Below are 26605 nucleotides of genomic sequence, written 5' to 3'. Positions count from 1 at the left end.
TACCATTTATTTCATCTCTATTGTCTCCACGCAGATCAGATCAATACAGATGAATGGGAAAATGCACAAGAGTAGCTGAAAAAATAGAGCTAGAAAATAGGATTCTTTCTGCATTTCCAAAAGTGACAAATGTAGTGGAGTGGCTAACAACCTCCCTCCCACAGCATGCAGTGGAGCAGCTAATCATCGCTCTTCAAGGCCCTGTGCTGCCCCTGTGGGTGCAGCTTCTCAGGAACTGCAGACTCAGTCCAGGCTTGGGCTGCCAGCCAAAAGACACAGCTCCGTGATTAATGCTTCAGTGTCACCCACTGCACATTCCTGAACACTGAGCAGAATCCCTGCTGTGGTTTACATTCTTAGCCAAACCCAGCACTGATGCAATAGCACCAAGGCCCAGGCACTAAGCCCTGCAATGCACTAGGCCCTCAACTTAAAAAATGCCAACCTGATTTTCACCTAACACAAACTCTTGGGAACTACTGGGCGTACATACATTTGCTTCTTCCAGGCTCCCACATCAGAGGTTTTGTAGCTCCTACCCCCAGGTAAACTAGCCACACTGTGGTGGAATTGGTATCTTGTCGCCTCTCTGAGTACTTTAGGGCTAGGGGTCATCTCTGATGCCTGAAAAGAAGAGAGTGAATGCTTGATTGGAGCTCACAGCAGCTGGATGATATAGGAAGCAGCTGTCATGGGAAGGCAACTTTCCAGGGGAAACAGAGCATTGTACTGAAACAGCCTCCCTCATGGCTCCAACAGGTCTAGCTGGTAATGTAGGGACAGGTAAGGAAAGCTGCAGGGATTTTAGTCACTGGCCCTTCTGCAGAGAATGTTGCAAGCAGAAGCTCTCAGGCTATCACATGGAAATAGTCAAAATTTTCAGAGCTCTAAAGGAAATGAGGACAACCTGCTCTAGGCCGCACTTCTGGCTTGTTACTGCCTAAGTAACCTGGCCACTCACTGGAGCCCTAAATGTCCTGAACAGCAGCGGGAGCCAGCCCTTTTCAAAAAGGCCCTAGCTACACAAGAAAGCTGTATTTATTTAACAAAAGCAATTTAGAGCCAGATTTAGTTAAATTGATGCAACCCCTGGTTAATGGCAGAGCTTATTTGTATCCTATGTGATGTCTGATGGAACAGGAAGGATTCAGAACACCTTGTTGTGGACTCTTATTTTGTGCCTCACACAAGGAGGTAGCATTAAACTAACTACATTGGTTCTAAACAGATTTAATTCAAATCGGTACAATTTTCTTCTATAGGTAAGGCCTAAGCAATTGTGCATATGTTTAGGGAGTTCTGACATTCCAGAGGAGGTGGGGTTGTCAGAGTTGGTAATCCCCGTCAGCCAAAACCAAGAATTTTTAGGTTTAGTTTTACTAGTCGGTTAAACTGCCATCAAATGGGATCCCAGACACCACATGACTTAAACTCAAGGGCACAGTCACACTCAGATTCCTTCTCCCAGCTTTGCAGCCACAGTGATTTCAGACTCACTTTTCATCCTTCTCACCAGCAGGTTCCCTTTTCCAGTGTTTCTCAACCTTTTTGTTACCAGGGACTGGCTTGCTGCCTTCCTAAACTGTGTCAAGGAGATCTCATGGACTGGTCCTTGAGAAACACTGCCCCTAGCCATCTCTTTCACACACGCATGATGTTTTCTTCTCTACTCTGCCCTTTCTCTATATACAGTCAGCATTTTCTCTCTCCTCCATTCCTCCTCTGGTGGCGGCCAGAGTCCAAGCCCTGCTCACTCTCCACCTGCTGATGAGAGGCCTTAGGAGGGGGGCAGTGACTGAGCAGGTTTCCCCCAGATACAGGTGAGTTGATGACCTGGGATGACAGGAAACATTTGCTGACCATTTCTCAAATATGCACCTAGGCTGATTGAAGAGGGGAGGGGATAGGTTCTCTAAACAGAGGAGTTAAGGTTAAAGGCAGAAGCTTTCAGGCTAAGCTATATAACCTCCTGTTCCAACCTGCCTCAAGTATTAGGCCTGATTTCAAAGTTAAGGCAGAGGAACTCAGAGAGGCAGACTGTCCAGGCTGACACCTTCCCCTTTTTCTACTGATAAATGAGGGCTGAGTGGGAAGGGGCCTTCTCACGTCTATCTAACTATGTGGTTTTGATAGTACCTTTGCTCCTGCTAGGTAGGCTGCACTGGGGAATGTGGGTGGTTTGCTGCTGCTTTGGGGAATTGTTTTCTCTCTGGGCCTGGACTAGCAGGTAAATCCTTCTTTGCCAGATAAAGGGATCTTGTCCTATTCACTCAGCAGCTTAAGATGTGCAGTTCCAACACTTGTTCTTACTCCAGGGTGAGACACAGTCTGTTCTTGGAACAGGTTCTCGGTTCATTTCTGCTCGTCAAAAGCTTTCACTCCATAAAACACCAACATTGGAAGCCCTGGTTTGTGGGATTTTAACAGAGCAGGGATAGAAGAGCCAGGGAACGAAGTCCAGCATCCCCAATGACTCCCTCTTTTTCTCACCTGCCTCTCTCACTAGCAGCTGGACCCACAAGCGCACACACAGGAAGTTACATTAGTGTTCCTTATTGCTTTGTAACAGCTCAAAGTCAATGCAGCTCTGGGAGGCAGCATGAGGTTGTCTGAGTGGAGGTCATTCTGTAGTGAGTGAGAGCAGCACCATGACTGTAATGCCTGTGCACAGGAGAAGGACCTGCTGCAGGGAGTTCCTGGGGAAGAAATGAGAGAGAGTCAGAATGGGCCAGGAACCAGTCCCAATCTGCACAAGTACAGGGACTTAGGAGTCCAATCTCATATGCCAGAGATGGGCAAACTGTGGCCCATGGGACCATCCTGCCTGGCCCTTGAGCTCCCGGCCCATTCCCTGCTGTGGCCCCTCCCCCGCAGCCTCAGCTCACCATGCTGCTAGCGCTGTGGGCGGCTGGGCTGCGATCTCCTGGCAGGCAGCACAGCAGTGTGGCTGGCTCTGACCAGGCGGCGCGGCTGTCAGTCCTGGTGCTCTGAGAGGCATGGTAAGGGGGCGGGGAGAGGGTTGGGTCAGAGGGTGGTTGGTTAGGCATGGGAGTCCCGGGGAGCCTGTCTGGGGGCAGGGGTGTGGATAGGGGTTGGGGCAGTCAGGGGGGGTTGGATAGGGGGTGGGGTCCCAGGGGAAGCAATTAGGGGCGGGGAGGTTCTGGGAGGGGGCGGTCATGGGACAAGGAGCAGGGGGGTTGGATGGGTCGGGGGTTCTAAGGGGGCAGGCAGGGGGCAGGAAGTGGGAGGGGGCCAGGCTGTTTGGCGAAGCACATCCTTCCCTACCCGGCCCTCCATTCAGTTTCAGAACCCCGATGTGGCCCTCAGGCAAAAAAAAGTTTGCCCCCCCCCACTGTCTTATGCACTCTGTCCCTCTAGAATGGTCATGGACTGGGGCTGTTGTCTGAGTGAGGACATGCACATGGGCAAGGGAGCCACCTCCAGGAGTAGGAAAGATATTCACAACACTTCCTTCTGTGTGGCAGAGAGAGGTCTGAGAAACCACTCTAACAGGAGACAAGGCTGGCTACTCGAAGCGGTAAGGATATAGTGATCATTCTATGGAAGATGGGTACTACGAATGACAGTAATGAATGGAGATTTGGGGTTTGTCACTGAACAGCAGCAGCACAAAAGACTATATTTTGGGAAAACAAATGTTGGGAAATTAATAACTCTAGGGAGCAGAGTGCAATGGGAAGAATTAAAAATCCATCATAATGGAACATGACTGAGAAATCTTAAGTCACAATAACCTGCTAATCCTCTGAAAGAGAATGGTCCCTAGATCCCTGAAGTGGCAAACTCTCAAAGATCAGAGGGTTAAAAAATAATTGGAAGTGACACTGGCTTTGCTGGGAGCTGAATGCATTCATGTCAACAGATGAATTCCGTCAGTATTCAGTATCAAATTGGCATTGATTGCTTGTTTTATACCCCCCCCAATGTCAATTCAGCAAAGCACCGAATTAGGGATGGGGGAAGGAGTAGATACCCTGAGGACAGCGTTAGGTCAGGCGCTTGGCTAAACAGCCTAGACTGAATCTGTTCTATCTAACATGCTCAGGAGCCAGCACATTATATTAGAGAGAGCTTCTGGCCGAAGCCTGAGTACCTGGCACAGCACAGCAGACTCTGCTAGATACCATCTCACCTCTCACGGGATTTGGGGAGAAAGTGCTCACCTGCTCCCAGGAACAGAGGCTTTACCACCATGTTCTCTCCCACCACCACAGCAGAAATGCCATACCAGCATACTAATAACCACGATGGAGCCACTTACCAGGGATTCTTCTCCTCTAGGAGGTCAGGCACAACGTTTACCAAGGCAATGTACAGGAATCCCCCGGAGGTGAATGGCAGAATCCAAGCTATGGTTTCCCCTGCACATGCAGTGAAAATCACCATTAGTAATGAGAAGGGATACAGGAGAACAGACAGAGGAAAGTAGGCACACAAGCAGACACATTCCTCAATGCAGCCCCAGTGAGCCTTACCTGTCCCTTTAGGCGACTGAGAACAGATTGCGAAGCAGGTTCCTAGAATTCCCCCCAGAGCTGTGGAAAGCTGCATCTTGGCTGCACTCCAGCGGTCAAACCCAGCCCGGAGCAGGATGGCGAAATCTCCTACCTATGGGAAAGCAGAGTCAGTGGTTATCGATCCTAACTCTCCTGAACACAGAGACCAGCATTAACAAAGGAGATAGCACGACTAGGAACATGATGGGTGAACACCAACACTCGGCAGGGAGCAGATCCTCCAAGGAAAGGGAAGAATGATGCAGAGCAGAGGTAACCCCGCCAGCCCTCGTCCTGCACACAGAGCACTGCTGTTCTGCTTCAGACCAGGTCCTAACTTCCCAGCTGCCCTGGCAGCAGGCTGCAGACCCTTCTCACCTCATGTGGGATTTCGTGCAGTAGGATTGCCATAGTGGTTAGGAGCCCAACCTGCAGAAGATGGGAAAAGTCTATTAGGAAATGGTCTCAAAGTTCAGTGATGCAGAGACTACAGCCCTCCCACCCCTGGAGTGAATGGACTCTGGCTGCCCTGTGTTAAGTGCTCACTATAGAGCAGGGGTAGCAACCTATGGCACGTGTGCCAAAGGCAGCACGCGAGCGGATTTTCAGTGGCTCTCACACTGCCCGGGTCCTGGCCACGGGTCCGAGGGCTCTGCATTTTAAATGAATCTTCTTAAACATTTTAAAAACCTTATTTACATACAACAATAATTTAGCTATATATTACAGACTTATAGAAAGAGACCTTCTAAAAACATTAAAATGTATTACTGGCACGCGAAACCTTAAATTCGAGTGAATAAATGAAGACTCGGCACACCACTTCTGAAAGGTTGCCAACCCCTGCTATAGAGACATATGAGATAACTACCTGGCCCATGCATGCCTAATGCAGGGGCCAAGGGTTTCCCAGATCTGAAACATTAGAGCCAGAAAAGTTATGTCCCAAGCAGGGCTGCTCCCTGTTGTTTTCTCCAGCACAACACTATCTTGGCAGCTACCCCTTGGGGAAGGGATCCCCAAGTCCTTTACTTGGCAGGCAGGCACACACTACAGCTGAGAGAAGGGTTCCCCCTGATCTCCGGTTTGGCAGGTGGGTGCAGCACAAACCTTACCTTTCTGCTAACCAGGAAGCTGGCTGCCACCGCCAGGCCATGTGTGAAGTTATCAATGGTATTGGCCAACAGGTTAAGGTATCCACTGATCTGCAGAGGGAAGTCAGAGGCATTCATGAGTGAGGGAATTTGATGAGGTTCAGGGTAGGGGGAAGCATCAGATACAGCCAACGAGCAATTACCTACTCTAAGAGCAGGTGAATCATGGTGGGGCAGGGCTGGTCAATGGCTTAAACCCCATGTCTGTGCTTCAGACAGGACACTGTATTGCCACATTCAGCTTTAGTGCAGACAGAGGGAGCCTTAGGGTTGAGAATTCCAGTTTAGTGGGGAAGGGGAAGAGAGGTACAAGCCTGGAAAGAGCTCTAAAGACAGGGAGAGAAGAAAGAAGAGAAAGAAGCTTACTAGAGAAAGGGAAGAGCAGGAAGGCAATCTGGAGGAATAAATCCAATTGTAAAGCAACAACAGATTTCAGATGGTGCCGACAAATTTGCATAAGTGACTGGGTTCTAATATAAATAGAGTCTGTTTTCTAGTCAATTGCATAGGTTAATATACAACTTGTCAAATGTCTCCCATGCAAGACATGGGAGGTACAAAGCAGCAGAGCTAATGCTGCTGGTGGAAGCTGAAATTTACTTTTTGTGGCTTAAAAACTTTAACTATTGCATTAAATATTAAAAACATTAAAAACAAGAATTTTGCAGATTTTTTTCTTAAAGAACAAGAAACCAATCAAAGGAAAGTGCTAACAGCCCCTAAAGAAGTCAATTTCAATTCTGATGGACCTACTTTAAGGTTGGCTGCCGCCTATTGACATACTGATAAACACTTCTGAACAACTACAAGCAAGTGCCCACCTGCTGCCCCCACACTGGCTTGTCTCCATCTCTTTTTTAGGGTTTTCTATAGTGCCCACCACTATAGTATTTAAGTTCTGCACAAATTAATTCGATTTATATAGCAATGTCTCTAGTGGACTTCATGGAGTCTTCTGCGCTTTTGTGGTTCTAGGAAACTGCTTAAGGCATCTCAATCTCGCTAGTGGGAAAACGTTATCACAGGAAAGGCATGCGCGAAGGTGATCAGGCTCTAGATTAGTCTAAATCTTTTGGAAGCTCATTCCATAGCTGAACCCACTTGACTGAGCACTATCTCTTGCTCTCATGTACTTTGAGTTGTATAATCCTAAAGGAGTACGGTTGCCTTGGTGGGTCATGGATGGAGATGCAGTCACTGGTGTAGATGGGATCTGATCCATTGCTGGCTTTGAAGATCAGGACCAAGGCCTTGAATTGGCAATGGAGGCAGATTAAGAGTTAGAAGAAGGACTGGAGCATGAGGTGATGGTGGCCCAGCCTGTTGAGTCTGACAGCTAAATTATGCATAAAACAGGGCCTCTGCATTACTTCTGCCTTCAAGACCAGACACAGAGTTAATGGTAATACACTTTGGAGGAGACTGATCACTATGTGGATTGCTGCGTCCAAATCCTTGCCCAAGGAAAAGGCAATGTCTTCTAACAAGCTGAAGAAGGCATGAGGCATTTATGGTCACTGAAAAAAGAAAAGGAGGACTTGTGCCACCTTAGAGACGGACAAATTTATTTGAGCATAAGCTTTCGTGAGCTACAGCTCACTTCACTGGATACATTCAGTGGAAAATACAGTAGGGAGATTTATAAACACAGAGAACATGAAACAATGGGTGTTACCATACACACTATAATGAGAGTGATCAGATAAGGTGAGCTATTACCAGCAGGAGAGCGGGGGGAAAAAAACCTTTTGTAGTGATAATCAAGGTGGGCCATTTCCAGCAGTTGACAAGAACGTGTGAGAAATGGGGGGGTGGGGGGAGGGGGGGAATAAACATGGGGAAATAGTTTTACTTTGTGTAATGACACATCCACTCCCAGTCTTTATTCAAGCCTAAGTTAATTGTATCCAGTTTGCAAATTAATTCCAATTCAACAGTCTCTCGGAGTCTGTTTTTGAAGTTTTTTTGTTGAAGAATTGCCATTTTTAGGTCCATAAATCGAGTGACCAAAGAGATTGAAGTGTTCTCCGACTGGTGTTTGAATGTTCTAATTCTTGACGTCTGATTTGTGTCCATTTATTCTTTTATGTAGAGACTGTCCAGTTTGACCAATGTACATGGCAGAGGGGCACTGCTGGCACATGATGGCATATATCACATTGGTAGATGTGCAGGTGAACGAGCCTCTGATAGTGTGGCTGATGTGATTAGGCCCTATGATGGTGTCCCCTGAATAGATATGTGGATACAGTTGGTAACGGGCTTTGTTGCAAGGATAGGTTCCTGGGTTTGTGGTTCTGTTGTGTGGTGTGTGGTTGCTGGTGAGTATTTGCTTCAGGTTGGGGGATTGTCTGTAAGCAAGGACTGGCCTGCCTCCCAAGATCTGTGAGAGTGATGGGTCGTCCTTCAGGATAGGTTGTAGATCCTTGATGATGCGTTGGACAGGTTTTAGTTGGGGGCTGAAGGTGATGGCTAGTGGCATTCTGTTATTTTCTTTGTTGGGCCTGTCCTGTAGTAGGTAACTTCTGTGTACTCTTCTGGCTCTGTCAATCCATTTCTTCACTTCAGCAGGTGGGTACTGTAGTTCTAAGAACACTTGATAGAGATCTTGTAGGTGTTTGTCTCTGTCTGAGGGGTTGGAGCAAATGTGGTTATATCATAGAGCTGAAGTTACTTGTACATCCAGCGTTACTGATGAATCAAGCAAATCCCTGAGGCTTTATGCCACCTTGACAGGAATGGGGTGAAGATGCCTTTGATGAAAGGAAAAGCCAGTGACCCAGTTAATTCTTCAGAACATTGCCCCTATTGACCAGCTTCACTTCAGTCTCCCTGGATTGAATTTGAATCTGCTGCTCTCCTGTTGCCCTTGGGACACCCCTGTGATAGCACTGGCTGTGTGTGTAGAATATTAGATATGTAGCTGAGTACTGTTAGTTAGCAGTCTACCCATGGTGTCTCACTACCTCTCCAAGTGAGCTTATGTACATATTTAAGAAGAGAGGGAACAAGATAGATCCCTGAAGAAATCTGTAGGTGAAGACTCTTTTGAGAAGAGGAACAGATTCCTATCACCACTGTCTGGGTCCTGTAGAGGTGGGCTATCTACTTCAGCTGTATCATATAAGCAGGTCAACAGTAACTTATGGTCAACTGTGTTGAATGTTAGAGATAACAAGCAGTATGAACACTGAGATATGACCTCTCTCCTTTGCTAAGAGGTTGCCCATCAGTGCTACGAGGGGTGTCTGTACTGTGTCCTGATCTGAAGTCTGGTTGTGAAACATCAAGGATATTCACAGATGTCACACGCTGGAGTTCGGCAGTTACTTTTGGTTTGAACAATTTTGCTAGGAACAGGAGGTCAAGTGGTTTTCTGCATTTAGTGTTGGCTTTTTGAGGATCAAACAAACAACTTTGCTTGTCAAAAGGACTGGCACATTTACTTCTCTGAAAGAGACATTGAGCAGACATTTCTGCTAGCATTGGGCAAAGTTACTGTTCTTTGACTCTCATCAACCAAGATGGGCACATATCTGATTTGCAGGTGGTGGTTTGGATATTTCCCAGGGCTTTTCAAGCCTCAACATGTGTGCGACTGGGAAGACTTCCATGGGGGGAGCAAGTGGTTAGTGTCACCTGTTCTAGGGTAGTGTTTTCTGCAACGAGGAAGTTTGTTTCTCCAAGTAAAAATTATTTAGAGACATTTTCTACTACTCATGCTCAGTATGTCTTTTCAAATATTCAGAACTTTGAGCAGTACATATATGAACTAAGAGTGAGAATAAGGGGTAGGAAGTTAATAATGACGCCTAATTACCAGCCAGGTTTAAAAGTTCTGCTGTTGAATTTTCAGTAAAAGTGGAACACACAAATTTCAAAGCTAGCTGAAGTGATTTTGCTCAAACTTAAAAAAAAAAAAAAAAAACAAAAAAAAAAACCCCGAAACACCTATTTGGGCAGAGATCAAGCCTGGAAAAATTTTAGCTCAGAAGATGAATGTTTTAGAAAATGATGAGCATGTGAAAACAGGGTTAAAACGGATTGTTTTTGCATGTTAACTGTAACCAAACATAACAAGAAAATAAAAGTAATTATGGGAGAAAAGCAGAATCAACCCCCACGAACTACCTGGGAAAGAAAATAGAAACACAGACTAGAAAAATCTGCGCGGGGGGGGTGGGAGAGAGAGGAAAAATCACAGATGCCAAGAAGAGAGTGTAAAAAGAGAAAAAGCCAACAGGCAAAAGCAAGTTCCACGTGTGCATTACTGTAACAGGTGGATGCAGCAGTGTCTCAAGAATCATGAATGCAAATCACTTTCTGTTCTCATCCCATTTTCAGTCATGGATAACTGTCTGAAGTTTTTTCTCCTTTTCAAGCCAATATTTTCCAGGATTGGGCTTTGCCCAAAGGGGAGTGGTAATTATTCATTTAAGTTTAAGCAAAACAAAAGAAAACAAAAAAACACAACACTTTCTCAGCAAATAGGAACAGAGAAAACAAATCCACTTCCCATGATTAAAACATGGCCACTTTTTCTTGTCAATGGCTCGGGTGAAAACTGTCATTGAAGAGAAGTGAAGCCAGGGTTTTCTGAAGAAACTTTGTTTTGATTTGACAGTTATGAGCCTGTGACACTTACGTCCGGAGACTGCACCACAGGATATTCTCTAAGCTCATGAAGAGCGCAGCTGGAGAAAGACTATCAACTCATGGTACAGTTCTCTTGTACCTAAGCTCTGGAACATATTGCTGCAGATCAGTAGCAGCCTCTGGGCCTGATAAGGAGAGGAGGGATGTTTTCCTAAGACTTTTTCTTGAGCAAAGCTATTGAGGAAGGCATCCTGCACATCTTAGGGTTCCCCTCCTGTGCATGTTATACTCTTGGCCAGGGTAAAGGACCCTCCCCATCTACATAGCTTCTAAGGTGGAAGAGGTTGTATAGGCAGTGGTTAGATAAAGTGTTACAGTTCTGATTTAAATGCATTACTGCCAATTTGTTGTGGCCTACAGAGCTTTGGAGTCCTGAAGAGTCAAATCTCCCTTTTATGGTACTTTCCCCATTTTGGCCAGTATTTTTTTCAAAAAACAACTCGTATAAAACCACCACAGGAACTCCATACAAAAAAGTCTCACAAGGAGAACATTAAGATCATATGATTTAGAAGTCAGGAAACACCACAATTAAGGTTGCACATATAGCATTAACTGCCCCCTTATGCATACTCATTACTACAACAAGGACTTTCATAATATGACCACAGACTCTCTCAAAACCAATACACACAGATTTTAAGGCCAGAAGGGACTATTACGACCATCTCATCTGTAACACATGACAAAGAATCTTTCCTGATAATTTGTGTGTCAAACCCACACTTTATGTTTGAGCTATAGAATATCTTTTAGAAAGACAACCAGTCTTGATTTAAAGACTGCAAGTGGTAGAGAATCTACCTCATCCTTAAGTAAGTTGTTCCAATGGTTAATTAACCTCATTAAAAATTATGCCTTATTTCTAATCCTAAATTGTCTAGTTTTAGTTTCCAAGCATCAGATTGCGTTATGCCTCATTTGGCTAGATTAAAGAGCCATCCACTAACGGAAATCTCTTCATCATGTAGGTACTGACAGATCATGATCAAGTAATCTATTAACCTCCTCTGAGATTAAATGTCTTTAGTCTCTCACTGTAAGACATATTTTTCAGATCTCATATCATTCCTGTAGCTCTTTTATGAACCCTGTCCAATTTTTCAGTCTTCTTTTTGAAGTCTGGGCACCAGAACTGGACACAGTATTTCAGTTATGGTCTCACTAATGCTGTATACAGAGGTAATACCACCTCCCTATTCCTACTAGATATTCCCCCGCTTATAGATCCAAGGACTGTGTTCACCCTCTTAACAGCACCACAACAGAAGCTAATTTTTAATTTATTATCTACCATGGCCCTTGAGTACTGCTTTCTATAATACAGTCCCCCATCCATTAAGTGTGACCCCTCACTCTTTGTTCCTAGATGTACGACCTTGCATTTGGCTGTTCAAATAAGCCCACCTTACTTAGTGATGCAGGTTGATCTGTATAACTAAATTATCCTCATAATTATTTACCGTTCCACCAATTTGTGTCATCTGCAAATTTACTAGCAATGATTTTATGTTTTCTTTCAGATAATTGATACAAATATTAAACAATGAGCTGAGAATAGATCCCTGATGGACTGTACTTCCACTGGATGATAATTCCCCATTTACAATTACGTTTTATGATCAATCAGTTAAACTGTTTTAATCCATATAATATGGGCTACATTAATTTTGTATATTGCTAATTTTATCAGAATGCCATTTGGGACTAGTCAAATGCCTTACAGAAGAACACTATATCAACACAGTTACTTTTATAAATAAAACTTGTGATATAATCAAACATTACATCAAGTTTTGCTGACAAGACCTATTTTCCATAAAACCAAGTTGGCTGGCACTAACTATGCTACCATCTTTTAAGTTTTTACTGATTATGTTTCACATCAGCCTTTCTATGATTTTGCATGGGATTGATACCAAGCTAATCAGCCTGTAGATACCCGGGTCATCCCATTTCCTTTAAAATATTGGCACATCATCATACAATTTTTCTTCACCTTTAGACACACTGAAGTAGTATCTTCCAACCTGTGCACACACCAGAGCATGTGAAAGTCACGAACATGAAAAGTACTTAGTAAACTAGATTTACATAGCATCCTACATATTAAAGGATAACAAAGAGCAGCAAAATAAATTAAGAAATAGACAAAAGCAGAGATTTAAAATAAAAGGAAACAGAATTAAAAGAGGAAAGGGAAGAGTTTATAAGAAGCTTTTAACTGAGTGTAATTAAGTTGTGAACTAGCCAGCCCATGTAACCACATCTTATGGTTACCCTCTCACTTCCTTCTCTAAAGTTAGTCAAACATTTGTTGCATGTTGCCTTAAAAACTTAAACTGTAAACTCTCTGAGGCAGGTATGCTCTTTTACTGTTTGTACAGTGTCTAGCATAATGGGGTCCTGATCCTTGACTGGAGTCTATAGATGTGTATGTAACACAAATAATAAAAGAGTGAAAATTTTCTTTCATACGTAAACCATCAAAAGTCACTAAGCTAAGTTAGCTGTGTAGTTAATTGCCTCAGTCCCCAAATTGCTAAATTATTACAGTACAGATGTTAAGAAAAAAATCAGCACATAAAAAGTGTATGTCAATAAAGAAACTAAAAATAACACTGGTATGAAAGAATGAAAATAATGAGAGGATAGTCAAAAAAACCCATGCTCTCAGACTATTATTTAAGACAGTCTGATGAGTTCACTGAAGATAGCACTGGGGTAACATATGCACAAGGAGCATTATCGTTGTGAAGACATAGGAACTGGCTTTTCCTGACTTTTGAGAGTTTCCCTTTCCAACCCTGATGTAACTGTGTACGGAATTTTTAGAAAGAGTTGTCCAGTCTGCTCCTGGATGTTTCAGATATGGTTAAATTAAACAATTCATTCTTAAACTTTCAACATTTTTCTGTGAATGGCTCTGTCCACAATACACCAGACCAGGTTTTCAGCCACCCTCAATGCAGAAGCCCTGCACTACTCTGGCTGAATTTCAAACTTCTCCCTCCTCAACACATAACGGCAATTTCACCTGGGAGCAGGTGTAGGACACTGCACTCCCTCCTTCTGCACTCTGGGTTCAGCTTGCTGATCATTTACCTTGATTCTTCGGTCCGGTGGGCGAGATGAGAGAGAGGAGCCATTACACTGAGCCATGTTTGTCTTTGCTCTTTGGACTTTGCCTGCTACTTTCTGCAGGGAGAAGCTGTTTCCATTTGGAGTCCCTCTGGAAGGTGCTGTGGAATTATTGCCCTGAATCAGAGAGAAACAACTGTTACCACTTCTAACCTCCAACAGTGAGTGTGACTAGAAGAGGGGCCTAGAAAGTCTCCCTTTATCCTTAATCCTTCCCTCCCTAAAGCCCAAACAGAATGTGTTTTTGGCCTCAAATCTAGTAACCACAGCCTTCAGAAATGGAATAGATTTCTGGGTGTCTTTATTCAAGTTTATGAAATGGGATTCATATATTTAAGTAGCTGAGCTAAAAATTGACATGCACTTGTGGAAGCAAGAAAGGAATCTGAAAGACATTATTTTAATGTCAAATCTCTCTGCTGGGGCTAGAAACACTCTAAACCCAATATAAATTCTTCAGGAGCAGTGAAGTTTGCTAAAGTGCACTGGACCAGGGATCAAAATAATAACATTTGGTCCTCAGTGTAAAGAATATAATGGGACTCTATAACAAGGTTGTATATCGTGGAATGGGGGACATCAGACCCCACAGTACCACATAATAAGGAGAAAGTTAGGAGACAGGATAGGTGTATCAGCTCCACACACTCACTTAGGTTTACGGGTCACATTTAGCTGTTCTTTGCAAACTCTTTTCAGTGCGTGGTCTCATTTTCTCTTACTTAGAAGGATGGGACTAACAAGAGCCCAGCACAGTTCAGATGCCGCCCAGAAAGTCTGTAGATTGCCAAGGGCTTGCCACTTTATGCTCCATTTGCATAGTTTTGGAGCTGACCTCTCATCCCTTTGTGAATGACCATTTGTCCCTTTGTTGCTAGGTGACTCCTGCCTCATCCACTATGTCACATAAAGTAGCCAATCACAAGACCCGTCCATTGTGACCAGCCCAATCCCATAGTCAAAGGGCCCAGAGTGGTGGTGAGGATAATTCCCACTACCCCAGGGAAATACCAGGGAATCTCTTCTTCTCACCATGGTGGATTTAAATCAGTCACCAAGAGGAAAGCCTCAATTTAAATAATCTGTTTTAATCAATGTTTCCATTTGTACTTCAGTTATTTTCTAAAGAAAGGTGCATTTTCATTGGTTGACATAACCATTAAAACATGGTGATTTACAACTAAATAGAGCCTTTACACTAGATTTTTTTTGCTTGCTACGAGGGTATATTATAGCTTAAATAAATGTGTGTAGTAACATAATATTTTCAGATTCTTATTCATTGTACATAATTAGTATATTAGAAAATGGTGAACATATTTCTTATTTACTACTGTTGTGCCATATTTATAAAGCTTGACCTCAAACGTTACATGTTTTCCCCGATTCTTTCTTTATAGAAAAAAGCAGCTTTTAACTCAAAAAGTTTTTGATATATACTCTTGGATTCAGCATATTTATTTAAAATATTTTAAAGAAACTATAATAAGTTTAAGCCTTAACATATAATTCAGATTTCTTTTTAAACAGATTTATTTTTAAAAGGAAAAAATAAATATAATTTAAATAAAAAAATAAATCTGATTTAATTTAAAAAATCCAAAACCCAGGGGCAAGAAATGCCTGCCAAACCCACAGGGCAAAACCTTAGCTTGGAGATGAAAGGTCTCCTTTCCCAACTCCAGAAGAATGGAGCAAGTGCCCAGTCACATGTCTCCGCCCAGCACTGCTGGCCTCCCAAACCACGCTTTGAGTTAAATCACAGCTCCAGGTTCCCCTGAGGAGCCTACCAGGAGGGGAGAGTAATAGGGTTTAGTGCATGTGTCAGGGTACTGCTGGAGAAGCCCTTAATCAGCTCCTGCCACTCCAGCTCCAATCAGGGAGAATGGATTTGCCTGGTAACTGACCACACTTGCCAGCCTCATTAGCAGGAGCTATAAGGCTGGAAGGAAATGAGAGAAAGTGGGGGCAGAGACTAAGAGAGGGAGGCCAGGCTCAGAGGAAGTAGGAGCCTTCAAGTCTGTTGCTGTCCAGGCCTGTGGTAGGCCAAGCAGTTGTAAAGCCTGTATATAGTTGGAAACTGGTGGTGGGAAACTGATCATGAATAAAGACGACAGATGTTCCACCAGACTGGAGTGTCCCTGATTCACGGAGGAGAGGGACCAAGGGGCTGAATCCAGAGGGGAGCAGTGTGTACCCTGTTACAGTGCAGTATTTGTATGGAAACTTTTCCCCTTTCATCACCCACTCACCGTGCTGGGCCATTCTTGCTTCTCACTCTCTAGGAACATCTTCTCCAGTACCAGGAAGGTCAGGAAGCCAATGATCACCCAGAGGCCAAGAAGCTGCTGCTGCTGCAAGCTCTGCCCACCTCCTAGAAAGCAAAAGAGATCTCTGTTTGCATTGTTGGAGTTCCTGAATGATAAGCCTCACCCCCAGTACAATGCAGCTTGTGACTGAGGGACTTGAGACGAGAATATAGGGCAGAAAGCATTTCCTTTAGTCCTATGAGAAGCACAGAACAGACAGACCCTGCAGAAAACCCCATTTGCTTCATCTACTCATCCTTGATCCAACCTAGGGCAAGGGAGAAACTAGGCTTCACATCTCCAATACTCCAGCAATGGAGGCTATCATGTCTCCTGAGTACTCTCAGGAGCCTTCTAAGCCCAGCTCCTAAGCCTCCCTTCCATAAATTACTGTGTAAAGGTGGGCAAGGCAGAAATCTCTTACCGGAGGCTACAAAGATGCTTGTATCAGCACAAATCCTGCATCTGAGCCTGTGTGAGTAGCACGTACAGACATGAAGGTTGTGCTTTGGGAAGCTGAGCCAAATACCGATCTTCCCCATCACACCACACCTGGGGAAGTTATTAGCCCAAGGCTACAACATGTTCCTTTCAATGAGGGCTGAGATTGTCAGATCCTTATCTGTTTGGCCTGACTGCAGGTGCAAAGACTGCTCCAGGAACAGGACAGGCAAAAGCATTAGAAATGTGACCCAGGCGGGGCATGCAAACCTGGAAGCTCAAGACAAGAGAAAAGACTAACAAGAGAAGTGAATAAGCTGCAGCAGAGACAGTGCAGTCACTGGGGGCCCAAGGCACCGGGCTCTGCTGATCCTGCCTGTGCAGCGAAGGTGGAAAGGACCAGGGGAGAAACAGAGCCTTGCAGAGGAATTCTGAATTTCTACCACTTAAGTGCCACATAGCAGATTATGAGAAATCCAGGCTGTTCCTCTATCTCCTACATTCTCAGGAAGGAATGGATTCCACAATTCCTTAGGCAGAGATCAGTGGGAATCCAGCCCTTGGTGGGAGATGACAAAAATCTGGCCCGCTGCAGCACTGTTCCCAGAAGAGTCAGGAAAAGTTTCTCTTCTTACTGAGCAGCTACCGCCTATAGCAGGGATCAGAAACCTTTGGCACATGGCCCACCAAGGTAAGCCCCCTAGCGGGCCGGGCTGGTTTGTTTACCTGCCACGTCTGCACGTTCGGCCAATTGCAGCTCCCACTGGCCACGGTTCGCCACTCCAGGCCAACAGGTGCTGCAGGAAGTGGCGTGGGCCAAGGGCTGTGCTGGCCGCCGCTTCCCGCAGCCTCCATTGGCCTGAAATGGCGAACTGTTGCCAGTGGGAGCCGCGATCAGCTGAACCTGCAGGCACAGCAAGTAAACAAACAGGGCCGGCCCTGGTGGGCTACATGCCAAAGGTTGCCGATCCCTGGCCGGCTGCATGCCAAAGGATGCCGATCCCTGGCCTATAGGGTTCAGCATCACTCCGCTTCTCATGACATTAGTGTGCCCATGTGCAAACCCAATTTATTACTTGTCTCCATGGGCCCTTTAGAAAACAGCTACCGGAAGGAGGCTATGCTAGCTGTGTCCCAAGCTTTATCCCAAGGCAGACCAGGGCCATCCCAGCCGTGGTGCTCAGTTTTCTGGCAGAGTTGGAACTCTGCCAGCTGCACCTTGCTTTCCTCCCCACCCAAGAACTCTAGGGATTGTCAATTTCTACCACTTCTCCTCAGGCACAGCCTAGGAGGTCAGCAGATTTGGGCTCTGTTGTACCAAGGTAGGGAATGGAGGGGGAGTGATTCACAGCGGCTCCAGGAGCAGCACCAGGAGAAAGGCAAAGGTTCCCTAGAGCCCATCAGGCACCTACACAGAGAGATGGAACATTAAGAAAAGCAGCATGGTGCAGATTCACAAGAAAGCATAGCAGCCAGTGCCTGGGGCTGGCTCTGGTGCTCAGGGCATTAGTACAGCGCCAGGTATTACCTGCAGTGGCGCTGCAGGTGTAGGCCCAAGCCTCAGGGAGGAGGTGCAGAAATACGTTCCCCAGAAGCCCACCAATTGCAAAACTCAACAGCTGCTTCAAACGATTGGATCCCACTGAAAAACAAACAAATGCCAATCACAGCCCAGACCACTCCTGACAAGTTGTGAGAGACACCCAAATCAGGAGGCCTTGCAGCTTGAACTACCAGGGAACACGAGGAGGGAAATGAACTGTGTGTGACACAGACCCCAGGGCACTTCATCGCCCTGAGCGAGCTGTGGGTGGTGTTGTGCCTCAGAACTCTGTGTCCTGGCAGTGAGGCTCAGAGCATGAACTGTACATTCAAGGGGCCTAGGTGAGGGGAGTCTGTACTCCAGGGAAGTGGAGGAGGATGTGAGCATCTCCCCACCCCAGGATGCAAGTTAGAGGATGCTCCTTGTATGAGCTCTACACCTGAAGTCCCAGAACCCCACACTCAGCTAGGGGACTACTTGCCCCATTTTTAGGAATGGCACAAGTCACCCATCTTATAACAGGAGTGGACTGTGCCTGCATTTCAGGGCACCAGGAAGATCCCAGCTCCTGGGTTAGGCATACGAACGTTGCCCCATTCAGTCACTGCCTATTGTGGGGGAGGGAGGGAGAAGACGACTGGCATCAGAAATAAAAAGCCAGAAAGAAGATTTACCTTCTGATTGCAGGGCAGCTCCTGTCTCAAGGGGAACTACCAGCAGGGGGAAGACTCCACTCAGCCCCACCATAACTGAGCCAATCAGAGAAAAGATCCAAGCATCCAGTCGTTCCCCACTGAACAAAGTTCCCCAGGACTCGGCCTCTTTCTCACACAGAGGACTGGGACCGGTGGTGGCCTTGCCCACTGGGAGCTCCTGGGCTTCACAGGGGACGCCGAGCAGAAACAAGGCAAGCGTCCCATGAAGCAGAAACCTTTGCCCTGTCATCGCTGAGCAGCTTCAGCCTGGCTGGCCAATCTCTGAAAGGAAGGAGGAAAAGCTGAGTTCTGAGAGAAAGTGCAAGGCCCCTAGCTCAACCCTCAGAGTCCGTGTCCCCTTCTGGAGGGGATCATGGCCTCAAACTCATATATCCTCTGTCTTTCAATTCCCTTCCTGGGTAACTTGGCTCCCACATATATTCCCCTTTGCACAGGGAACCCATATTTTTCTCTTCTTCCTGTTTCTTCTTAGTTTCAGTTTCTCGGATTTGAGCAGTTGACCGGAGGGCAGGGACATCCTCTATCATTTGACATGTGAAAATGCCTGTTTGGTCCCTCAGTCTCCGCCTGCCATGGGAAGGAGTCCAACCTCCTGCACCTTCCCTTAGCACTTGGTTTCTCCAGAGTCTCTGCTGCTCAAACTGCACCCCTAGACAAAGTTTCCTCCCTGTAGGATACACTGTCCCAGGTGGGCTCCAACAAGGCCCTTGTATAATGGAGCTATAAAGATAAAAAGGTAATGAGGTGATTTTAGGGATATACTGGAGCAGAGGCTCTCTCTATACTTGGGGGCAGGGCTGGCATACTGCACTATCAGTGTTACTACACAAATGCAAATCCCCAATGGAGACATGCTAGAAGATTAGTGCAATAAGTGGCACTGAAGCAGTGTGTCTACTTTAGGGGTCTGCACATCAATGTACTGGAGCAAGTTTTTCTGGTCTAGAAAAGCTCTCAGACCCCTCAGTTGAGGCACTTTTCTTAAAATTATCTGCAGTTCACCTTTTAAAGGGGAGTAATTTTAGTACATCTGGGCCGCAGCAGCTATAATGAGAGGGACCAAAAGGCTTCACGTCCTGCTGGATCAAAGTCCTGCTCCAAGAACAAACTGCCTGCCAGTTGGATGAAAACTTCTCTGATCATAGCTGATCTCCAGATAGCAAACCTCTTGAGACTGAGAACCGTATTAATTTTCAGGGAGAAGTTCTCCTTCCAACTATCTCATAAATACTCTGAAAATCCCCGTTCTCCCTGACAAGGAGTGTCACTGGGAATCAGATTAGAGATTAGATTGTTCACTTGTTACAGGCATAAATGCCAGCACTTTGCCATGTGATGGGTGATGGAATTCCAGTCAGTGCCCTCAGCAATCACAATGAGGAGATTTATGCAACACAACTATCTCCAGCAGAATCAAAGGATTATAAACAACACATCTAAAATCCACAAACTCTGCTTAGTGTCCTGAGGACAGACAAATTGTCAGGTCTTCACAGTCATCCCAGCGATCAGACACTGGCTAATGCTTGGGGTAAGTGTTAATGACAGGACTACAGAGAGAGGAAGTTGTGTCAGATGTGGTTCCCACCCCAGTTGCGTAGATGCAAACCTCCTGTTGTCAATGGAATGCATCTGGGACGCTTCCATGCCATCTGGCTTCCTTTACACAGTCTAGGTCTCTCTCAGCTACAGCCCTGCACAACAACTGTAAAACTAAGGGGCCTGGAGAACCCTCCCAAAAAGGGGAGAGTTCTGAAAGCTTTATGTAGGGAGAGTGGTCACTTTGGATAAGCTATTACCAGCAGGAGAGTGAGTTTGTGTGTGTGGTTTTTGGAAGGGGGGGGTGAGAAAAACTGGATTTGTGCTGGAAATGGCCCACCTTGATTATCATACACATTGTAAAGAGAGTGGTCACTTTGGATGGGCTATCACCAGCAGGAGAGTGAGTTTGTGTGTGTGTGTGGGGGGGGGGGGGCAGAGGGTGAAAAAACCTGGATTTGTGCTGGAAATGGCCCAACTTGATTATCATACACATTGTAAGGAGAGTGATCACTTTAGATAAGCTATTACCAGCAGGAGAGTGGGGTGGGAGGAGGTATTGTTTCATGGTCTCTGTGTGTATAATGTCTTCTGCAGTTTCCACAGTATGCATCCGATGAAGTGAGCTGTAGCTCACGAAAGCTTATGCTCAAATAAATTGGTTAGTCTCTAAGGTGCCACAAGTACTCCTTTTCTTTTTGCGAATACAGACTAACATGGCTGTTACTCTGAAACCCTTAACCATCTAGTATCTGACTATGCATCCTCCCATTGCATGAGTACATAGTGGGCTGAAGGTTTCATACACATTAGGGCAGAAATAGCTAGAGGTTAGGGGAAGTATAGAGCACAATCTTCTCTCTACTAAACCAACTGCAAGGGAGTCTGCATTTACAGTATTTCCTGTTATAAACTGCCAGAGTGTTCAGCACCTTTTCCAGTCTGATTCTATGCTAATGGAAACTGGTGCCCTTAGTGGCAGGGTGAGAGCTTGGAAAATAATAGCTTCCTATACCAAGAGAGTAGCCATGCTGGGCAGATCCCAAGTAGCAGAGCTCTGGGCTGGCCCCAGTACTAAGCAGAAGGGCCTAAGCTAAGGCAAAGAACAATCCTAACAAAACAACTGCTTTCATCAAAGTTTGTGTTGTCTTGGATGAGGAACATTGGAATAGGCCCTAACCCCTCACATTCCCACTTCTGCTGTACAGTTGTTATCCTGTGGGTGTGCACTGTCACAATTTGAACCACAGCAGAAGATCAGGCTGGAAGAGAAGCTGCCACCACAGCTCATGTCACACAAGGGGAGGCCCTACTGGGTTGGAACCACCAAAATGAGGGTCCCGCATCTGCCCGAGACCAAATGGCAAATAAATTGGATACCGGAAGCTCCATTTAGTCTAAACAACAAAAATCCTGTTTAGAGACAGGAGTATGAGGGGAAAATAGCAAATCCCCAAAGCTCAAAGCATGGATCGCAGCTGACTGCGGATCTCTTAGCAGGACTTGCTCTAGAAAGAAGTCTAGGCAGATGACTAGGGAGACTAGAATTGCTTCTCCAGAAGAGATGTCAGTTGCTTAAGGGACAACAGAAGCACAACCAGATTCTCTTACTTCCACTCATGTCAATTAACTGTCTGAGACTTAGGGTTTGTTCTTCTTAATAAAACCAGAGAAGGAAGTTATACATCCTCCCAGGTGAGTCAGAAGAGGCCCATGGCTCTCAAGTCCCTTTTCTGGTAGCACAGGCACCCCCGCATATTCCTCCAAGCTCCTTACATGGTGGCTGTTAGGAATTTATGACAAAGCAGTGAGGGATTGCAGGCAACAATTGACCCATATCTACCTCCATGCCCAGAAAGATGCTTAGAGCAATCCCAGCATTTGTCAGTTTATAGTGCCTCAAGTCCCACTGCTTTACAGCTTGCTATTCATAGCTCCATAGTCTCCTTGATTCTGTATCCCACTGCTATAGACTTCTGAGCAGACAATGCCTGTGAAGTCTCTAAATGCACATTACCTACAGGGAAAGCCAGATTAAACAGTCATCTCAAATATACCACTAAAAGCAACGAAGTGGGCAGCCAGAACCCCACACTGCCTTAAGACCAAAGCGCTCAGGGGAATGGAGGAAGATATATCATGGTGTCATTAAAGTCACAGGTTCACATCACATTTCTGGTTTTGCGATTTTCCCCTATCATAGGCACTCAGCTACCACAGCAATGGGAGCCAGATAAACAATTAGAGAGACAGAGAGGATCTCAGATGCTCCAAGACAATGGGGCAGAATTTTAAAAACACCAGGTGTACTGGGATTTAAAGCAGATCTGTATTGTTCCTGTGGAAAAGTGGATGATGGATTCAATATATGCAACAGACCCAAATGGTCAGGGCTTCATTTAAACACTTAATTTGAAAGACAGTAGCTCCAACAGCACAGCACCCCATCATACTGGGGTCAGGACCACCTTAAAGGAGAAAGTGCCCTTTACACAATCATAAGTACCACTCTCTGTGACACCAACATGTTCTGCGGAGGTCTCCTATCCAAGTACTGAAGAGGGTTAGCTCTGCTTAGCCCTTTCAATCACAGCTGTAGAGCATATGACTGAACTAGCTAAAAGTATTCCCAGCACAGGAATAACAGATGCCACAACAGAAAGTGAAAGATGAAAAGAGGGGTGGAAATTTTGCCATTCACTCACTCCTGGCAGTGGTGGGGTGTTGAATTCAAAGCATGAAAATGAATCACATTTCCCCTCCCAGTGTGCAAGCCTAGAGTCTGGCCTCCTCCCCGGGCACTTGTACAGCAAGCAGAGTCTGCAGCTCTCTCTATGAAAATGCAAACAGAACCAGAAATGCAGATTCACACCAAGATAAAAATCTACTGCAAGTCAGAGAAAGGAAGGAGAGATAAAACCAAATATTTACACAAGATGCTCCTGAAACTGCCGGAGTCCCCTGCTGAAGCTGAAGAAGCCTTCTAGTTCTTTCTGCAAGCTGTTTTCAAGCAATGCACCTGGAAAGTTCATCCCAGACCTCCAAACAACTCTCAAGTGGTCTGTGCGTGGCAGTGAGTTCACTCTGCGCCTGCCTCCTCCCCCTCACAGCCAGTAGCTCTGCCCTTTCAGACAACGCGGCTTTAGCGGCTTTTTGGCACAAGCCCACGTTCCATCATGATGACACTTTAAATGTGCTTGGAAAGAACTTGTATAGTTATTTTCCCTGGAAGCCCATTGCCTGTTCATGGAGCCACAGTGGAACACTGCTCAGAACAGAAAAGTTATTTCACTAAAGAGGAAATGGAAACAGCAGCCAGCAAATTCTCCCAAAGCCTCATTCCATCAGCCCTGCAGTAACCTCCGGATTCCTACTGAAAACCCCAACACTTCTGACAAGGTTTACCAGGCTCTCCAATTTCCAGTTAATTGCCCCAGTGTTTGTTCTCTCTCAGGAGTTTACCTCTAAACCACATGCCATTTCTGAGAAGCCCAAAGCACTTCACAGTACTCTCCCTTTCCCTAGGATCTCTCACATAAGAATATCTTGCTCTATTCAGAACCGCATCTCTCTTTATGGAGTGCATCTCCTTCTGCAAAGCATACATACATGTGAACATCACAATACCCACAACTAAAAGCTGCATACATACAGCTAAGAAGGGTAGCAGGCTTAAGAACACAAGATATAACACAGAAAAGTCCGAGGTCCAGCAAATTCAGGATCTCATCTCTAACTGCAACCAATACTGGAATCTTCAGAGGAAAATGTGGTGAAACCACCCACAAAAACGCCTAACTGAACCATAGAGTAGCTTGAGGTGGGGGTATTTCTTCCTGACCTCACCCAGGCTAGCAATAAGCCTCATCCCCCAAAGGACAGGAAAATGTCTTCCCAAACCAACTTGGCAATCAACCTCACCCCCCAGGGATAGGTGTGATTTCTTCCTGACCCAACCCTGCAATCAGCCTCAGGCCCTGGAGCAAGAGTATTTTAGAGACTTCATAACATTTATCTTAGAGCATAAACAGGCATCATCATGAGCTCGCCACTAGATTTTCTCCACCAGCTAACACATATTAAAAAAAACCCTACAATATATTAGCTAATGTGTTCAAAATCAACTATAACTAGATTTTGAACACATTAGCTAATATATTCAGAACATAAGGCTCTAGATGGCATTCCTGAAGATACAATTTTTATCTAAAAGGAAGAGACATCTATAGCAGTGGTTCCCAAACTGTGGTTCGTGAACCCCTGAGGGTTCACAAAATGTTACAGGGGGTTCTCAGGAAAAAATTCCCTAACGACAGACAGAGCTGTCCATAGGGACCCCGAGCAGCATGGGGCCAGCAACCCTTGGGGAGTTCCAAGAGCTAAGCATATCAAAGCAAGCATATCTATCACACTGAGGCGATTTAAACTTCAAGATTCCTTATATGAAATAGAAAGGGAGGTGGATATTTTTTGCTGTTTTTAAAATTAAATAGACTGCTAGTGTTGTTTTTAAATTATTATGAAGCAAAAGTTTAAGCTTTGTTGTAACGTGCATTGTTTGCCTGGACTGCTCAAGACCTGAATGCTTGTATAGGAGGAACTCTTTGGCTTCTTAAATACCGGAGTTGGCTTCATGCTGTTTCACATCTGATACTCCTTTGATGAAACATAGAAGCCAGAGGCACCAGTACTGGGGGGCGACGAGGGTCACATGCCGCCCCCGCGTCAGCACGACCACCCTCCCCAGGTCCCTCCCCTTTTTTTCTGGCGGCCCCTGCAGGCCCCCCACTTTTCCAGCAGTGCCCCCACACCCCTTTTTCCTACTGGCACCTCTGATAGGAGCCTTGTCTTATAACAGGTTTAATCAAAACTGATACAAGCTACAAAAGTGAGATCTTGGAAGAGTGTTGCTGTTTTCATAATGTAATAAAATACTGTAATGATACATAATAATTAATAAATAGTGTGTAATAAGCATGTCATAAAAACACATTTTATATTTCCAAGATCTGCTTTTATAATTTATGCTGAGGTAAGGGAGAAAATCCCTGGAAATATTCATTTTTAGGACGGGGTTCACAAGACTTGACATTTTAGTGAAAGGGGTTCACGGGTTGTTAAAGTTTGGGAACCACTGATCTATAGCAATCTTACCATGAATGACTGAATTTGTCAGCACTGAATTTCATCTAAGTAATACACATCGGAAAGGATGATTTGATCAACTCATACAATTTACTAGGTTATAAATTAAATTTATAAATTATAAAAGCTCTCAGGGAAAAGAGCTGTGTTGTCACTATACACAGTGCAATGAAGTTCTCTAGGTGAATGCACAACAGCAGTGAAGAAAGCAAACAAGTTGATTGATAGTATGGTACTGAAAATCCTGCAAATGTTAGGTTTCAGAGTAACAGCCGTGTTAGTCTGTATTTGCAAAAAGAAAAGGAGTACTTGTGGCACCTTAGAGACTAACCAATTTATTTGAGCATGAGCTTTCGTGAGCTACAGCTCACTTCTATTATTAAATGTGACAAAGGTAGTCACACTATAGATTAAGTTGTGTGATACCTTTGACTCTAAGACCTGTTTTCAGTTGTTTATAACTTTGCCAGATTTAAGCCATTTGAGCTGATTTATAGATCAGTGGTATACATTTCCTGTAATACTGTTTCACTCTCATCACCCTATCTCCAAAAGGATATAGCAGAAATAGACATGGAAGATGAAAATTATTAGAGCCAAAGACAGTTATTACTGTAAAAAGGAGATGAGTAAAAAGGATTCTTGAAAGAGGCATATAAAATATTGAATGGTGCAGTGAAGCAAGATCAGGTATGGCTGTGCTGTTCATTTCTCCTGTAACACGGGAACAAGATAACAGCCAATGAAATCCAAGGGCAGCAAATTTAAAACTGGAAAAAAGAAATATTTTTACACAACACCCAATTATCCAGTGAAACTCACTGCCCCAGACATCCGAGGCCAAGCGCTGGGCAGAGGGTAAAAGCGGGTTTAACGTTACTGCGGCCCAGGGGCACCTCCGCAGGCCCGTGGACAGGCGCGCAGCGCCGGGGACATCAGCCCTTGGGGCTGGGCACAAGTCAGGCTTAGGAAGCAACTTCTCCTGCAGCAGGCTCCCGTCGCTGCCCCTCAGGGGCTCCGGACACCAGATCAGCGGCCCGGGCTGGGCCGGGGCAGGTCCCGCGAGTCCCGCCAGTGCCAGGCGGCTGCCAGGAGCGAGCGGGCGCTGTCAGCCCAGCCGCGGGGGCCGCGCTGCACCGACAGTCCCTACCCGGGAGCTCGGTCTCTCGGCTCCGCGAGGACCATCACTACTGCCGGCTGGGCCCGGCCGCAGGGACCCGCCTCCCCTGGGTGGGGGCGCTGGGCATCGGCGCCGGCCCGGCCGGGGCTCCAGGGGCGGGGGGAGCCCGGGGGAGCGCCGCGTCCCGCCGGCTCCCCACCGCGAGCGGCCACTTACCGTGCGGCGGCGCGCTCCGGGCTGCCCCTGCCATCCAGCCGCGGCGCCACTCGGGACTCCCCGGCTGGCCCCTCAGCCCCGCCTCCCAGCACCAGCCACGTCGGCCCC

At 45.7% G+C, this 26605-nt stretch overlaps 1 protein-coding gene across 1 annotated transcript; it reads right to left on the bottom strand.

Annotated features, from left to right (window-relative positions):
* On the bottom strand, nucleotides 1–26605 carry SLC39A13 (solute carrier family 39 member 13). The gene is made up of 10 exons (XM_077818667.1): nucleotides 26498–26605; nucleotides 18436–18738; nucleotides 17747–17860; nucleotides 15721–15842; nucleotides 13433–13585; nucleotides 5633–5722; nucleotides 4896–4946; nucleotides 4497–4629; nucleotides 4283–4382; nucleotides 1–2696 (listed from the first exon to the last, which is right to left on the bottom strand). Exons 2-10 carry the CDS (start codon nucleotides 18704–18706, stop codon nucleotides 2621–2623), a joined length of 1110 nt encoding a protein of 369 aa, XP_077674793.1. The 5' UTR covers nucleotides 18707–18738; nucleotides 26498–26605; the 3' UTR covers nucleotides 1–2620.

The sequence above is a fragment of the Eretmochelys imbricata genome, chromosome 6 (assembly GCF_965152235.1).
Source record: "Eretmochelys imbricata isolate rEreImb1 chromosome 6, rEreImb1.hap1, whole genome shotgun sequence".
NCBI lineage: Eukaryota > Metazoa > Chordata > Testudines > Cheloniidae > Eretmochelys > Eretmochelys imbricata.
Note: the sequence above shows the minus strand (reverse complement) of the source record. Positions and strands in the feature narration are given on the sequence as shown.

What these genes read in the sequence shown, in the direction of transcription:
- SLC39A13 (XM_077818667.1), bottom strand. Translation starts at nt 18,706, where the DNA reads ATGACAGGGCAAAGGTTTCTGCTTCATGGGACGCTTGCCTTGTTTCTG. An exon ending in CACCTGCAGCGCCACTGCAG is followed by an intron (nt 15,843 to 17,746) that starts GTAATACCTGGC and finishes TTTGCTTTCTAG; the next exon opens with GAGGTGGGCAGAGCTTGCAG. An exon ending in GCTTCCTGGTTAGCAGAAAG is followed by an intron (nt 4,947 to 5,632) that starts GTAAGGTTTGTG and finishes CATCTTCTGCAG; the next exon opens with GTTGGGCTCCTAACCACTAT.